This window comes from Pleurodeles waltl, chromosome 8 (genome assembly GCF_031143425.1).
Source record: "Pleurodeles waltl isolate 20211129_DDA chromosome 8, aPleWal1.hap1.20221129, whole genome shotgun sequence".
NCBI lineage: Eukaryota > Metazoa > Chordata > Amphibia > Caudata > Salamandridae > Pleurodeles > Pleurodeles waltl.
The window spans coordinates 1,355,769,786-1,355,787,399 of record NC_090447.1 but is presented as its reverse complement, the minus strand read 5'-3'; the positions used below and the strand labels follow the sequence as shown (position 1 = coordinate 1,355,787,399).

At 39.7% G+C, this 17,614-nt stretch overlaps 1 protein-coding gene across 1 annotated transcript in view; it reads right to left on the bottom strand.

Annotated features, from left to right (window-relative positions):
- Positions 1-6,589, bottom strand: part of MMP20 (matrix metallopeptidase 20) — a 156,951-nt gene extending 150,362 nt beyond the window's left edge. The window contains exon 1 of the mRNA XM_069203201.1: positions 6,425-6,589. Within this exon, the coding sequence (XP_069059302.1) occupies positions 6,425-6,547 (123 nt within the window). The 5' untranslated portion in view covers positions 6,548-6,589. The remainder of the gene's footprint in view (positions 1-6,424) is intronic.
- Positions 6,590-17,614: the final 11,025 nt, after the last annotated feature.

The window sequence follows — 17,614 nt, the reverse complement described above, 5'->3', positions numbered from 1 at the left end:
TTTTATTTAAACTTCAGCAAACGAATTTTAATTTAATATCCAAGTGTGTTGCATTTGATAACCACTCTATTTATCATATCTTACCATCAACCATCAATCCTGGCCTTATAACAGTGTAGCAGTAGTGCAGGTTACATGATGGAAGGTTGACTGCCAGCCAAGATGGTAACAATGGGGTTCTAATTACCAAAGGGAAAGACAACTGAGGAGTTGGATGAGTCCATCTATCTATTGTACACACCACAAACAAATCTCAAATTGGCATAAAGACCAATCCCACAGAAAAAGAGAGCTGCAATAAAAACACAGATATTTGTGCGCATTTCACATTCACGAAATTAAAAAAAATAACATCTAAGAATTTCATTCTGAGTGTTGCAGGTTTTGGTGTGGTAATAGTGCACACTGCATACACCAATACCACAGGATGTCATACTTACTGGTTACTGGCTGGTGTAGTACCTACCAATTACAAGTCCCACTTGTCCACACTTAATATCCAGTGTAAGAGTTTGCACAATAAGGGGCATATTTAAGAGCCCCTAGCACCATTCCAACAGCACATAAGCATCATTTTTTTACGTTGATGTGGTGTTAGAAGGCCAAAGACACAGCTCCATGTTTACAAAGTGGTGCAATGCTAGCATTGCACCACTTTGTAACCCTTTGCGCACACATTATGCCTGCGCCAGGCATAATGTATGCAAAGGGGACTTTCCCCCATTAGGGGAGGGGGTGGGGGGGCAAACAAATAGGGCAAGAAAATCTAAGAGATTTCCTTGCGCCATTTGTTCTGTACTTTTAATGCCTGGTCAGAGCAGGCATTAAAAGGAGGCTTTTATTGGTTACAATGGACTTCTGGGTGCTTTGCAGGATTAGCATCAGACTCTTAAAAATTATAATAAACTCATGTGGTTTTAGTCTTATGGAGATCACACAAAGTAAACTAACACTTCTTATTTCCGCAACCCGATTTCACATCATTTTAGCACTAAGATGCCAAATTGTGAAATTCAATTAACTTTAGAAAGGACAAAGGCAAATGTTTTTCTGCTTCTGTGTGCTTATCCAAGACCCAAGCAAGAGTGTCACTAAAATAGGGATGCTGCAGCACCTGCTGCATAGTTTCTACTCAACATTTTGCTATGAATTTGACTGGGAGATGCAGTTAGCCTCCCACAACTGTAACCTACTGCCTAGTGACTAAACAGACTGCCTTGAAGTTGTGTACGTTTTAAGACTCACAGAGGGCCAGGTAAGAAGTTTCAGAACTTTGGCACTTTAAAAAAAGTTCTGTCATTGGAAGACATGGGCAAGGTTGCCCAGACTACCTAAAAAGACGTGGCCTTGATAGCCACATTTTGAAGGTAGTGCCCATTCGAAGTTTTAGAGCAATTTTGCTCTTTCACATTGTACAGAACTCTTTTACTACGTACAGAGTTCCACTGCCTTTTAGCTAGATTCAAAATATAGATACATATCTATATATTCACACACACATACATTTTGACTAATATATTAGCAAATTCAATAAACTCTTTTAATTGTCCCTATATGTTACCGTAGGGATATATCCACTCTGACCGTGGAGTCTCGTTGTGGTAAAGAATAGGGAAAGTTTAAAAAGCTTAATTACTCAAAATAACTTACAAAATATGATTATGGTAAATAATAATGGAAATTAAATTACATTTTATATTTATTTAAATGTAGGGTAAAATAAGAAAACAACAAAATAACTTAACTTAATTTTAAATTACATCTTTAATTACTTCAAATATATAAGATTAAAAAAGTTATTTACTGAACTTTAAATTGAAAACTAATTTCCCCCATACAGTAAAAACAAATATTTTTTAATATGCATTAACAATTATTAAAAGTCATGTATAACATTAACTAACATATGTGTAATTACATTTTATTACAGATAATGTTTCATTAATTTGTAAATTTAAAAAAGGTACAATAAGTTATAATTGAATAATAGAGAATGTTTATTTTTAGATTTTTTAAAATATTGAACTATCTATTTTTATTCTTAACAATTTGAAATACTATATTTTCACTTAATGTTATTTCCTTTGGGGTTTTATTTTAAGTTCCTACCTCCATTATTATCTGTGGTAGGACGTTTCAGTACCAGTGGTTGGTCATGTGTGGTGCTACACTTCCTACTGTTTCTTTTGGTGGTGGTAACTTGCACTAATAATTTAGTCCCACATCCTGTTTTGGGAATGGAGACATGTAAGTCTACACTTTTGAGTAACTTTCCATTCAGATTTTGTGTCCAGCCAAAAGCAGTAAATGTTCTCAAAGTGCAATAGTAACTATTAGAAATGGGGTCTCTAGTTGGCAGACGAATACACCCTTGTCCAAGTAGGGACCACAATCCAAATGATCCTGTGCCCACCCTCTGGTAGCTTGGCACTGAGCAGTCACGCTAAACTTAGAAGGGAATGCGTAAAGTATTTGTTCAATAAATCATACACAGTAAAAATGTATAAAAATACACCACGCAGGTTTAACAAAATAGATAATATTTATCTGAATAAAATAAGGTAAAAACGACAAAGATCCAATAAGCACAAGTTGAATTATCACTTTTAAAAGGTTTAAAAGAGTCTTATGGCCAGATGTACTAAGATGTTTGCGAAGTGCAAAATGCACTTTGCAATGCACAGACCTCATTTTGCGATTCGGTAACCTGGTTACCGAATCGCAAAATGGGTTTGCGAGTCGCAATTAGGAAGGGGCGTTCCCTTCCTAATTGCGAGTCGCAGTGCAATGCAGGATTGCTTTGTGACCACGAACGCGGTAGCAAACCAATCGCAGTTTGCACCCTTTTGTAATGGGTGGTAACCAATTCGCAAAAGGGAAGGGGTCCCTAAGGGACCCCTTCCCCGTTGAGAATGGCACTGCAAACATTTTTTCAGAGCAGGCAGTGGTCCTATGGACTACTGCCTGCTCTGAAAAAATGAAACGAAAACGTTTAATTTTTCATTTTTGTAATGCATCTCGTTTTTCTTTAAGGAAAACGGGCTGCATTACAAAAGAAAAACTGCTTTATTAAAAAGCAGTCACAGACATGGTGGTCTGCTGTCCGCAGCAGGTCACCATCCCTGTGAGGGCCACCATTCGCAAGGGGGTCGCAAATTGCGACCCACCTCATGAATATTCATGAGGTGGGCCTTTGCGACCCCCTCTGCGAATCGCAGATGGTGTCAGGGACACCATCCAACATTCTGATTTGTGACTCGCAAATTGCGAGTCGGTCTGACTCGCAATTTGCGGGTTGCAATTCAGAATTTTGCTTCATCTGGGCCGTAATCCTTAAAAATAAACAGTTGTCTTTTTGTTACACACAGTACCTGGTATGCATCAAAAATATTGATGCATGGAGACCGCAGAGGAGGAGATGCGTGGAAAAATAGGGTGTTGCGTTGAACTTTCTGGTGTGACACAGACATTGCATAGTTTCTTTCCATGTTGCAAGGGGTTTGTGTTGTTTTTCAGCATGCAGTTTTGGTTGCTCACTGCGGTGCAGGGATATTTTGATGCCCAGGGACGATGTAGAGAAAATCCTTGACACGCTGGAAGAAGGCACAAGTGCTGTGTCGATCTGGTAGGCGATGTGTCAAATTTTCCATCACAAGGCAATGCTGCGTTGAATTTCCAGTCGGGAAGTCAGGGCTGCATCGTTCCAGTCAGCTTTGCAGCGATTTCTCAGTCGCAAGGCAGGTTTTGCGTCAATTTTGAAAGGCGGTGCAGCGATTTTCAATGCACAAGAAGTTTCCTGAAGAGATGAAATCTTTTGACCCTGAGACTTCAGAAAACAGGAGGCAAGCTCAATCAAAGCCCTTGGTGAGCACTGTTGAGGAAGGCGGAGTCCTTTTCAGCAAAGTCAGAGGCCAGCAGGGCAACAGCAGGGTGCCAGTCCTTCTCAGCAAAGCAGTCCTGATGAGTCCGTGGGCAGGCAGGCAGCTCCTCTGGCAGGGTGTAGGTGTAGTTTCACAAGTGTCTGGTTTCGTGGGGTCAGAGACCCCGTTTATATACCCAAAAATGCCTTTGAAGTGAGAGAGACTTCAAAGAGTGGTTTTGAAGTACACAAGTTCCCCTTTCAATTCAGTCCTGTCTGCCAGGGTCTCACTAGGGGGTTTAGCAGTCCATAGTGTGAGGGCAGGCCACTGGCCTTTGAAATGTAAGTGTCAGGCCCTCCACCCTTCCAGTCCAGGAAGACCCATTTAATATGGAGATGAATGCAGGTGTGACTAAGTGTCCTGTGTTTGTGGTTGTCTGGGTAAAATTCACAAGGGAGCTGTCAACCAGTACAGACCAGATGTTGATTAGAGACAGGCTGTAAGGCACAGATGGTTTTAAGTGCAGAGAAATGGTCACTTTCTTAAAGTGGCATTTCTAAAATAGTAATATAAAATCCAACCTCAGAAGTAAGCAGGATTTCCTCTTACCATTCTGGCCATACTAAATATGACCTGGTTACCAATTTCAGATCAGTATCTACCACTCAAAAAGTATATGGGGGCAGACCTAATGCTAGTCCATGAAAGGAGCAGGCCTCGCAGTAGTGGAAAACAAATTTAGGATTTTTTCACTGCCAGGACATATAAAACACATATGTACATGTCCTGACTATTACCTACGTAGCACCCTGCCCTATGGGTTACCTAGGGCCTACCTTAGGGGTGACTTATAGGTAGGAAAAGGAGAGTTTCAGGCTTGGCAAGTACTTTTACATGGCAAGTTGAAGTGGCAGTGAAACTGCAAACACAGGACTTGCAATAGCAAGCCTGAGACATGGTTAAGGGCCTGCTCATGTGGGTGGCACAATCAGTGCTGCAGGCCGACTAGTAGCATTTAATTTAATTTTCAGGCCCTGGGAACATGTAGTGCACTTTACTAGTGACTTATAAGTAAATCAAATAGGCCAGTTGGGGATGAACCAATGTTACCATGTTTAAGGGAGAGAGAATATGCACTTTAGCATAATTAGCAGTAGTAAATTGCGCAGAGTCCTAAAACCAGCAAAAACAGTGTCAGAAAAGTGGAGGGAGGCAGGCAAAAAGTTGGGGCATGACCACCCTAAGGCTGTCAGGTCTAACAGTAACTAACATGTGTAAATTACTCACAAATGTGTGTTACCTTTGTGGATATCCCCATAAGTTTGAGGCTAATGTGGCACTGAAAAAACTTGTGCCTAGCTTTGTGGAACCCTGTTCGGCCTTGTCATACTGAATATCTTTGACATACTCCAGAATTGTAAGTACAAATGTAGAACCTATTAGTGGAATCCACCACCCGTCTTTACCAGCATTCACTCAAAAGGGTGCCCTTATCCCAGTTCGCATTTGATCTGGGTGAACCAACAACTTGCTTCTGACCATGCTTATGCCAGTCAGCCATGGAGGGCCCAGGTGTAATAGTCAATTGCTCACGAGTGAATGGTTGTGCGTTAATGAGGAAAAAGGAAATCAAACATTGAACCAGGAAACAATACAGAAAGATGGCTGCTCTCTGGGAAATGTACAAATATAATAAAATCCGGCAAAGAAATCAAACTTCATAAGTGTATAATTTACTCGGTTTGGAAATTCACGAACACACCTCCGTACTAACTGCTGGCATTTTTTTTTCTATTGACGTAATGTTACTTATGTTAGTTATTGGTCCTGACCTGACCTTTTTCAGCTATACTGTCAGCTCACACCATATTTCGTTTCCAGATTTGTTCTTGCCTTTCCATTAACATGCTGTTATGTTGCTATTGCCATCCTATGCCTCATACCGTGGAATGGATAAGCTGGATTCCACTGTTTTATCTAGGCTAAAGGGCTCAGTAGAGAGATAGAACAGTGGAATCAAGCTTGTCCATTCCACGGTATGAGCGATAGGATAGCAATGGCAACATAACATCATGTTAATGGAAAGGCAAGAACAACTCTGGAAACGAAGTATGGTGTGTAATAGCTTGAAGAGCTGGTTTAAGATGCTGCTCGGGAGCATGCAGGTACATACTGGATGTTCAAAGGTTGCATTTCCTTTAATTTTGTCCATTCTTCACATTTGTGCTTTTAACCCTCCCAAAAGATTTTACTGAATACAGTTCTGCATATTTTGTCACTTATGGTAAAATATAGAACATCTTTTAGGGGAGTTTCCTCTCAAGCAGACACAATGCAACAGATGACTTCCGGTATGCACGTTTACACACATACATTCGTCCTATTTTCGAAGAAATGAATGCACTTTCATTTATATGGCACCGCATAAAACAAACTTCTAATTTTCCTACTTATTGAACTTCCCTCCCCAAACATCAGTCTTCTCTGCATTCGCTCATTTACAGACTAGCCCCCAAGCAGGAAATATATTTACAGACTCGCGAATTTGGCATTCAGTTACCCACCTGAGCCGTATAAAAGTCTTTCCAGTTTGCTTTGCCTGCTGTGAAGGCTGCAGGTGCTGCCGATGTACATCGTAATGCAATCGTGAATTGAAGACAAATCCATAAAACTTTAGGACTCTGCATTGTAAAAATATAATTTGGTGGCGGAATTAATTTGAAAGTAGATTGAGTTGAAGGCAGAAATGAAGGCACCGTTAGAATTCCCCACCTTTTATAGAGCAGAGAGTACCTCAGAAAGCAGAGCCCCGGTGATTCATGTCTCGAAATGTAATTATGCAGCTGAATGTGTTAATGAAGGGGTTAGGCAGCGTCCTTTACCATTACAAACTGTACTGCAACTCTTTCACGCTGACTGTAAATGAACTCATTGTGCCCAAGGAATGCACTTACTCTTCACCATCTTCTTCCTAAAATCCTCATGCTGATGGACAAAACACAGAAGCTAGTTCTGAGGCATTTTTTATTTTACTGAGATTCTTTGGCTTTACTTCACTGCATGACCCGAGATACTATGTAGAGCCCACCTATCCTTCATTTGCGTTTTAGATAGTTTATTCGGGGGTGACTTGTTCACAGTGCATACAAGGAAAAGATTTTTTTTTTTTTAATGTAGGATTAACTTTGAGTGAAAAAACAGATCAAAAGTACGACAGTCCTTTCCATACTGTTCTCAGTTAGCAGCTTCTCACATACTTTAACAACATAACGGGGTTGAATGTCCACACATGTTCTGGGTAATTCTGATTTATGATTGTAAAAATGTGTAGGTGCTGCTTGTGAAAAGAAAAACCAATTCACAACAGCATACTGTGCGCGTATAATTGTAGGTATTTTGCAGGTAAATCTACGTACAGAGATCACAGCACATTTAGATGTCTGTCTACGCCTGGGTGAGCAAATCTGCCTGTTTGCTATTTTCATTTCTGGACAGACGCCACCCACTTAAATGAGGGTTGGAAATATTAATGACTATATTTACAGCCATTAGGTTATACTAACTCCATAAGTGTATTTCAGATGCACCTCTGTGTTGGACATGGCCCTCTCTGCAAGGCTGACCCAAACATTTTTGCCCTCACCCCTCCCGTTTTGCAGAAATTCATTTTTGCTGGCATTAGGATTCTCTACTTTACAACTGCTAAACCGTGCTAAAGTGCTTGTGCTCTTTCTCGAAAACATGATAAAATTGGCCTACACCTGATTGGAACATTTATAATTCTTGTAAATCCTTAGTATGCAGTATCAAATGTGCCGAGGGCCTGTCAATTAAATGCAGCTAGTCGGCCTGCAGAACTCATTGTGCCGCCCACTAAAGTAGCAATTTTAAAGCGTGTCTCAGGCCTACCATTGCAGCCTTTAGTGCAGTTTTAAACTGACATTTTGACTTTACAAAAGGAACTCTTTTTCCAGCCCTAAACTTTCTTTTTTTACTTAGAAGCCACCCCTATGTTAGGCCTGAAACGCTCATAGTCCAGAGTGCAATTTATTTAAAATGTAGTATGTGTGTTCTTATGTGTTACCTGTTTAATTGTAATTTAAAATCCACTTTAATGGTAAAATCAGATTTTAAGTCACAGTTCTGAAAATGCCACTTTTAGAAGATAGGCATTTCCTTGTCTCAATCATCTGTGCCTTCTGCCAGGTTCCTAGGTCACAGGGCTCTGACTAGCTCTGCTGTTGAAGTTAATTTATTCCTTCCGGACAGTGACACAAAAAGGGTTAAATGTTGACAGGATGAGCTGACTGGCAGGACGACTGTACCCAGCCTCATTTACACTTCATAGGGCTTAGCTTCCTGCACCCACAAAGGAATCTGACACTAGGCCTTCCCTGCCTTTTGTCATCCCCAGCCATTTTGGAGCCTTAACAGGGGAAAGGGAAGAACATTCCAGAACCTGATGTGGGTGTAGAGCAGGCAGTCTCTGCACACAAGGGCTGGCACCAGGTATACAACTGCCCACCTGATGTGCTGCATTTGGATCTGTCTAGACCTGCAACTGGACCTGCCTGCTGGAGTGAGTCTCTGATCCTCAAGAAGTGTCCCCAAGGTCTTGGACCCTAGGCTGGCATCAGAGTGCACTCCCCCCAAAGAAAGTGTGAAAATCCCAATGTTTTGGCTCCTTTGCACTGACGGTGACAGTCTGCGGTGACCCCCAATGCGAGACCGGCACCTTGCGCTACAGCAACAACAGCCTGCTACGACCACCATACAAAGCTACAGCAATGACTGTTTGCGATCATCGGCCATTCTTTGCACTACAGCGATGACCATACACAATGGCCCACCTGCTCTTAGCGCTAAAACAACTACCACCCCTCAAATGCTCATCCTTCTCTTTGTGGTCTCCTCCAGCATGAACAGAGCTCTTCACACTGGCCCAAGAAGGTTATTTGTCAGTGTGACTGACCTAGTACCTGTATCCTACCCATGCTCCATCGTGGTTGGCCTGAACTTGTGACTTCCCCCTGGTCTAGCATGACCAGATGACCATGAGTGGCACTTTATGCTTTTATGCACTAAATTTACTGAAAACTTTGAAACTGCATATCTGTGGTTCTATGGATTGGATGTTTGTTGTTCTGGTATTTATTTATTAAAATGTACTCTATTTTTCTGAATTGGTTTGAGATTTTTCTTGTGTTGTGTTTTACATTGTTACTGTTTGTTTGCTGCATAAATACTTTACACATAAATTAAGCCTAACTGCTTTGTGCCAAGCTACCAGAGGGTTAAGCACAGGTTAAGTTAGTGCCTTTTGTGGTTTCCCTGACAAGGATTGTGGTATTTGCCTGCGTGGGGCTTCCAACCTTCTCAACAAATAAACCCAGTTTCCTACATTGGTGTTCAATGGTTGGACCCAGTACTTGTATTTGTGCAGTGCCAGTTAGTGATTTGTGTAAAACCAAAAATCCCAAATAAATACATTGGACATCAGATTAAACTTTTTGAAATTCTCCTTGATTGGCTACTTTCATTTTTTCAAAACTGAATTTCTACCTCAAATTTTTTGCACCTGTGATTCTTGTCTGCAAAAATGGAGTTGGATCTCGACAACTATTCCACAAAGTTGTTTTGGTGCGTCACGAAAATCAGCCCGGTGCCTCAAACCTCCAACCCGAACCGTGTGTTAAATGTTAAGGTACCCTAATGGAGGACTTATTTATAAGGAGTTCACATTCAGATTATATAAAAATGTCCCACTCAAGAATTTCTTTCCAATAACATCTGTGCCTTTTTGGTGAATCCAGTTCATCAGGTCTCATAAAAAGTGATATCGTAAGGCAGCCAAATGATGTGATAACAAGATACAGCCAACATGTGTTTTGAGCTAACCCTCTTTTTAAAGCTGTAAAAGATTAACACAAAAATAGCAACCTCCATACAAGCAGTTATAGAAAAAACATGAAGAAAGAAAAAGTCCCTTACAAAAAAAATCCACTATTGATTTTACTACACAAATACTGTACATTATGTACACAATTATAATTAATTTGAACTAAAACTCTTTCGCAGGTGACCTTCACAACCTCTAAGGTTGGAGCATCACTCCAAAATCTACATTTAAAATACCAAATATTACTATCTGATTTTATGGTAATCCATTATGAAAACATGCAGGACACAAACACATTATTTTACATTCCACAAGAGAGAGATCTAGTATTTTTCCAATCCTATACTTGTGAAATCCAAAAATCATTCTCACCTCAATATATATTGCTGTTAGTGAATACAGGTCTTATTCTCTTTGTCAAATACTTTGAGACTCTGTAAATGCACAGAATTCAACAACGTATTCAAAGCATCAATCGTTGTACTAAATTAAATCAGATTTCCCCTCATTGTTCAGTTGTATTCATGTTTGACAACTAAAATGTCTTGGTCCTTCTCAAGAACATTTTCATAAGTTATAGAATTCATGCCTATGGTCCTTATTACAATAAGAACTAGAATTATTTTCCGCCTAGAGTTAAATACACACTAGAACATCAGTGAATCTATTATTATCTTCTATAATTGTGGAATATATGGGCATTTCAGTTTTCTATCTATCTAATTCCTGTGTGATCCAATAGAATAGGTAAAAGCAATAGAGATCCCTAACTCAGGAAGATAAAAATCTATTTTGTACAATTATATAAGGATAATCTAAAATCTTTATTCAAATGAAGAGAAATTGATGTCTGAACAATATAAACTATGGTACTGTAATCTTCTTTAATATGAAGTCAGTGTACTCAATATATAGGCAGACATTTAAGTGTGCATACACAAGATTCAAACTGACTCAAAATTCTAAGTCCAAGTACACAGATCCTATTTGAATACAACTTTATATTGCACTTAATTTGTTGGTGTAACCCAAAAGGTCATGTTGACTATCTGTTGGATCTAAATTAAATAATAGTCAGAAAAAACAAGAGCATGTCTCCATACTTGCAGTTCTCAACAGTAATATGCTAAAACAACCTAGTGAGTATTATTTGAAAACACTCACCAATCAAACTTATTGCAAATGAACATGATCTTCATTCTTGGTTGCCCGCTTTTTATCTATTGCCCACTAAAGGTATTTATGAAAATACAAGAATAGAAAAAGTATAACAGTACAACATCTCCCATGTTATAATTCTGTATATTGCTAATGATCTTTGGAGATGCAGGGGAATGGGGATAGAAGCATGATCATTTCAAATAATGAACTCACTAGGACACTAAAGACCATGTGATTCAATAGTTGCACTTGTCAAACCTGAACCCATTTCATTCTTCCTATTTATACTCTTTAGTCATGTGCTAAAACATTCAAACTACTTTGGGTGACTCGAAAGTCCGGGTAGTATGGAAAGTGAGGGAATGCTATACTCACTTCAACTCTCATCTCTGTAATTCCTATTTTATCCTAGCTAATCATCTGATTTTTCTAATTTTCTGGATATTTCACCTCAAATTCAAAATATCAAAAATACTGAAAGAAAAGTCTGAAAGCATATTCATCATATTCCAATATGGGCCCAGTTCCATATTCCACAGTTAGAAACTAGGGGACTGCCCACTAGAGCTTTCCATAAATAACTAAACCCAACAAATCTCAAATTGGGTACAATGGAAAGCTCCCATACTCTTAACTGGCTTTATGTTGCCTCACAAACATTATGAAGATAAAAAGTAGCTATCACCTGCCAGACTTCAACTATGAAAAACTGGGACTCCTCTCCCCATCGCAGCTAGAAATTATATGGAGCAGATGTTAAAAACTGAAGTACTTCTGAAGATGGTGGGTGCCTCAAACTAATTTCTTACATGTCTCTAAAAATGCAATGTATTATGCTATAATGCTAAATGTACACAATTCAATTTGAAAAAATCTATCTGTAACAAAGGGTCAGATGGAAGAAATTGAGAAGAAAAAGAAGAAAAGAAGAATAAATGAGAAGAAAAAGAAGAAAATAAAAATAAAAGGTACTTCTTAAAATGACAGAAGTCTCAAACGCATTTCTTACATATCTCTATAAATGCAGTGTTTTTTTTTTCTCGTTTTTTACACATGCTTTATTCGATCAATCGATCATCAAAGCGAATATACAATCATAGTAACAATAGGGATAAAACCAATAATAATAATAATAATAATGATACATAGATAACATTTTTTTTAAAAAAACATTTGATTCCTAAAAGCATAGTCGAATTAAAAATTCTCAATACACATAATACACATACGGTTACAACCCCTCTCCTGCGGTTCTATAAGAGTAAAGTGTATTATGCCATCATGCTAATTTAGTATACTGACTGTGAGTAATATTAGGATCCTCCATATATTAATGTAGAATACCTTACTCATCTACTTGTTATGATAATGATTGTGAACCTAATAAATATATAAACATATGTGTACAAGCTATTTCTCATGGAATTTCTCAGTACCAATATTAAGCACAACTTTAAGATACCACGCTAACTAAATTGTATTCAATTGTACTAGATTAGTATATACCCTTACAATATTGTGTACAATTCCACTATCAATGTTAAGCCCTTTACAACCAGTTTGCAGTTATCCATACAAAACGCTTCATCTATTCCTAATGTTCATTCTATATCACCCCATGTCTATCTTGTTTTAATCATTCTATTTCAATAAACTTAATGGGTTTGGTGGCTGTTGTGGGGTGGACATCCTGGAGGTAGGTCTTTATGAGATCTTTCTGATCCTTCTTCCTAATTGCCTTAAAAAGCTCTCTACATCTGTCCTTCACTTTCCTTAATGTGGAGCCAACATATTGCAAACCACAACAACACACGTAAATAGAGCACTTAGAGTTATAGTTTACAAAAGACACGATTTTCTATTTTTTTCCATTGTCTTTGCAAGAAAATTATTGTAACAATTACAATCACCACACTTAAAACATCAATTTGGGATGTTAGAGAACAAGCCACTATCTATCAATAATTACTCCCTCGTCTGTGGGGTGCACCTAAAGGTGTCACTAGTGCTTAGAATTGATTTTGAAGTGGGTGTTCTTCTATACATTAATACTTGGGTATTTGTTATATATTTTCCCATCCTCTTCTAGAATGAGTCCATTCCAATTTTTCCACAAACACTCATAGAAATAGTTCCATTTAATTTATATGCCAATTATGTATGAGGCCATGCTACCATGCATTATAGGAGAGAGCACAAGCACATCTATTTAATACATGACAATATCTCTCATACCCTCTGTCTCTCACACACATACGTTGGAATTAAGCAGGTCATTTCTAGAAACAGTTTTTGCCCTTGTTATATATTTATTCAACATATAAGGCCTATAGCCACTGGGGAAAAATGTATTAGATATAAAGTTGTCTTCTTTACTATATTTTGATTCTAAGCTACAATTCCTCCTTGCCACTAAGAATTCTCCACCAAGGATATTACTTTTTTTGTCAATGCGAATGTGCTCACTCTGCATGTAAGTCTGAATCCACAGATGCTGATTTTGTGTACATCGTAGATAATAAGGTTTTGCATTCAACATAGAGTTTAACATCCAAAAACAGTATCTTACCCTGATATTATTAAAAACTGAGGGTCTTATTATGAGTTTGACCGTCCCACCATGGGCCCGCCATGATGGTGACATCCCCCGAGTGTATTACAATGTTCATGCCATGTTGACTGACGGAAACACTGTAGTACGCAGTTCCCTCTAGGCTGCCCAGTAGACCAGTGCTACAATATTGGCCTCGGCTCCCGTAGCACTCCAGCAACCTGAAAATGCACACTCTCTGCAAAGCAGACAGAGTACATTCTGATGGTGCATGGCAGGGGGCCCCCTGCACTGCCCATGCCATGGAATAGGCAGTGCAGGGGCCCCCTTGCGGTCCCCGCCACTGGTTTTCCGCCAGCCTTTTCATGGGGGGGATCATCCCCCCATGGAAAGGCTGGCGGAAAGCTGAGTTAGAAATATCCATTCAGCGCTGACCACAGCGCCACACTCTTAATGAGGCCCTGAGTTTTGTTTCCTGTAACTGCTTGCACACAGGGTGCATAGGAATCCTTTACAGCCTTGAAAAGGAGGGTTACTTCGAAACACATGATGACTGTTTCTTGTCATTTGGCTGTCTTTCTATGTCACATCACATGAAAACTCACAAATACAAGCATATGTATTGTTGGAAAGTGTTAGAACCAGCATCCTTGGCATGGTTTTCCCCCTAACAGTTTTCCTTCAACCCTCTTGTTTGCTGAATTCGTTGTTTCTAAGTTTTAGGACTCTGCACACTTTAACACTGCTAACCATTGCTTATGTGCTTGTGCTCTCTCCTATAATGCATGGTAGCATGGCCTCATACATAATTGGCATATAAATTAAATGGAACTAGTAGATCTGCAGCACTGATTGTTAAACACACTTAAGCAACACTTTAAACATGTTCAGGCCTGTCATTACAGCCTGTGTGCACAGTTTTAAATTCTGAGTTCAACCTGACAAAATAAACCTCTTGCCAGACCCAAACCTTAATTTGTAAAACATATATCTCTCCCCTACAGTAGGCCCTGGACATCAAGGAGGGCAGGGTGCAATGTATTAAAAAATAGGACATGTGCTTTCAGGTTTTACATGTCCTGGTAGTGAAAAACACTAACATTTGTTTTTCACTTCTGCAAGGCCTACCTCTCCCATGGGATAACATTGGAGTTACCTTATTACATTTAACAAACTGTAATTTCCAAATGGGAATCGGGAACCAGTTCATGTTTGGTGTCTTTTAAATTGTAATGAAACATTCTAACTTATGGTGAAGTTGGATTTTAAATTAAGGTTTTGAAAATGTCACTTTTAGAAAGTTGGCATTTTCCTGCCTTAGTATTAGCAAACTATGTCTTCTTCTGTTCAGGTGGAGTCCTGACACTTAGACCTATTGTGAGGACCTTCAGGGAGCCCAGTAGTTTTATTTTTGTCTCCCCCTCTTTCTTTTGGTGGGGACCCAGGCAACCTTGTGGCGATCCCCTCAGATATCTTCATTTGGACACTGATCCAGTGGTCTGCCACCTTAGCAAGGTCCCTTGGGTCAGTGAGCTTACTGTCAATATCAACATAGTTTTAGCACACGTTTGCAAAACAAAAAACGGAACATGTGCATTCTCACAATCAAATAATACAGCCTCTGATAATCACTTCATTGCCCTTCACCCAACCAACTAGTGCCTTGTAAAAGGAGTCCACACAATCCATTCAGGACTGCTGGGGCAACCCTGGCTGTTCCTAAACCTTTACCTATACTTCTCGGCAGTAAGGCCATACTTCCTTACTAGGGTTTCCTTCATGGTGGAGATACCTTATCCTGTCTCCTTTTCTAGGGCCAATACGGTGTCCCTGCCGTTACTGGGATGTGCTTCCAGAGGCTAGCCCCAGTCCTCTTCAGGGATTCTATACATCTGCAAAGCCAAGCCACCTCACAAGCTTCAAATCACTTGTCGATGTTATCCCAAACAACTCACCAAACCTTTGGGAATGTGGACTCCCCTGTCTCCAGAGGACACTTTAGGTATGCAGCCGCCAGTAATGCTGGACTCTGCCTCCCTGGCTTTGAGGTCCAGCTTCTTAAAGCTCCTTTCATGAGCCACTCGCTCTAAGACCAGTTTCTCCTCATTAGCCAGTTTCCTTTCCTCCATCCTGAGTTTGGCTATCTCCAGCCTGAACTCTCTTTCTGCCTTCCTGTCAGGAAGCTCCTCTGGGGGCAGGCCTTGGGAAGACACGCTACTCTCTACTCTGGCAAGGAGCTTCAACTCAGCAGGTACATCATCCCCCTCAAGAAGATTTTTTACTCAAGCTGCAGCTTCCTCAGCCAGACCGGCAGCTTTCTCACTGCAGGCGGTAGTGAACTGCCGCAACCACCCAGTTTCAGAAATCTCGCCGGTGCTTGCAAACTTATCAAATTCTCCTACTCACCACTTTAACTTTGGCGAGCCGCCCGAGAGAAAAAAATCCACTCTCCGTCACTTCGTGGAGTTTTTCGGAACTCTGCACTCCCCGTGGACTGCAGAGTGGTGAAAACTCTGCCAGCAAAGTGGAATTCTTTGCCCACCCATAGAATTATTTACAACTGCACATAAGGTCAGCATGAACTTCAGAATATAGGGACTCAATCCACATAAATCATCAAAAAATTCTAACAATTCCTAGCTAGCTCACAGTGCTCCATCTGAACCACTGAACCCCTAGCTGTACAAGGGTACCAGATGGTATCAGCAACCTTGAACATGATCATTCTGACTCACAAAGAAGTCATGGAAATAGACCTACCCTTTCGTTGTTACTCTGCAAATCCAAGGTAAATACAAGAAAGATACGAAAGATGGCTTTTCAAACATTTATTGAAACAATTGTATTCTTGTGTAGAAAGCATGAGCTGCAATGATTAGGCAGATGAAACAAATCATTAGAACCAGCATTCTGAGAATGGTGAAAAACATAAATAATTCAACCATTGTAAAGTTACTACTCTATCTACTACTACCTACACTATTGAGAGCATAGTGGGAACACCCTTCGCCTGTTCCACTGGGATAGCCCACCCATCCATACCTGGGTATGATGTGCCAGTAAGCCTCTGATGTAGAGCAGGCATATGTCCTTTACAGAATGGAGGTCAGAGTCATCAGGGCTGCATCTCAGTCACAGTGTCCCCGCATTACAGGATAATCCCATCAGAAGTGCTTCTTTGCCGAATGTAGAACAGAGGCAGTTTATATAATAAAAGCACTACTCATATTGCACTGTGTTAAAGGTGCAGCGCTGTAGCGATGGCGTGTCTGGAGCCCCAGAGCTGTCTCCAGTGGGCAAGCATAATAGAGGAGCATTGCATTCTATGTGCTTAGCCTTGGACAGAGTGGACTAACTGCATGGCATCAACCCTACTAGGAATATGCTACATTTAGAGTGTATTCTCAGTACTTTATCACATAAATATAAACATGAGAAAGTCACCATTAGAAAAAGATGTCAAGCTAAAATGTGCAATCTAAACCGAAGACTCAGCGTGGGCCCTACAGTGCTTCAGCACACTGGAATTCCCTTCCGTTTACAGAATTCTTTGAGCTGGGCCATAGTGTATGGATCCACATTGATCAGCTCAAACTCCATCATTGCAGGTGTGGATTAAGGCAAATCAGTTAGAGAGAGAATTTAGAAAAAGCAACAAAATAAAATGCATATCAAGAGGCATTTAGACACAAATTGGTCTCAGATATGTAGTGGTATGTAGTGGATGGTAGTGTATGCAATATCATGGTATGACACTGCACAAACACAAGTCCTAATCCTCATGGCTGATCACCACTGTAAGAAATTGAGATATTGTTGTTAGAGTGTGAAAATTACTAATACAATTGTGTGATTAGCTGAAAGAAAACAGTGCCTTTAAAAGTGCAAGACTGAAATGAAAATGAGGCCTACACTGATAATTGACACAGATATTTCAAAAATGAAAATAAATCACTGTCTAATTAAATGTATTCTATGTTTTACTAACTGAGAGGAATAAAAAAAAAATTATTACATGTTCAGAAAATAAAGAGTTTGAGTTTTATGAAAAGTTGTGCACTGCACATTTTACTGCGTTTTTTAAAAGGCCTATGTTAAGCTAATTCAGAATGAAATAAAAGTGATGCTTAGTAAGTTTTCTGT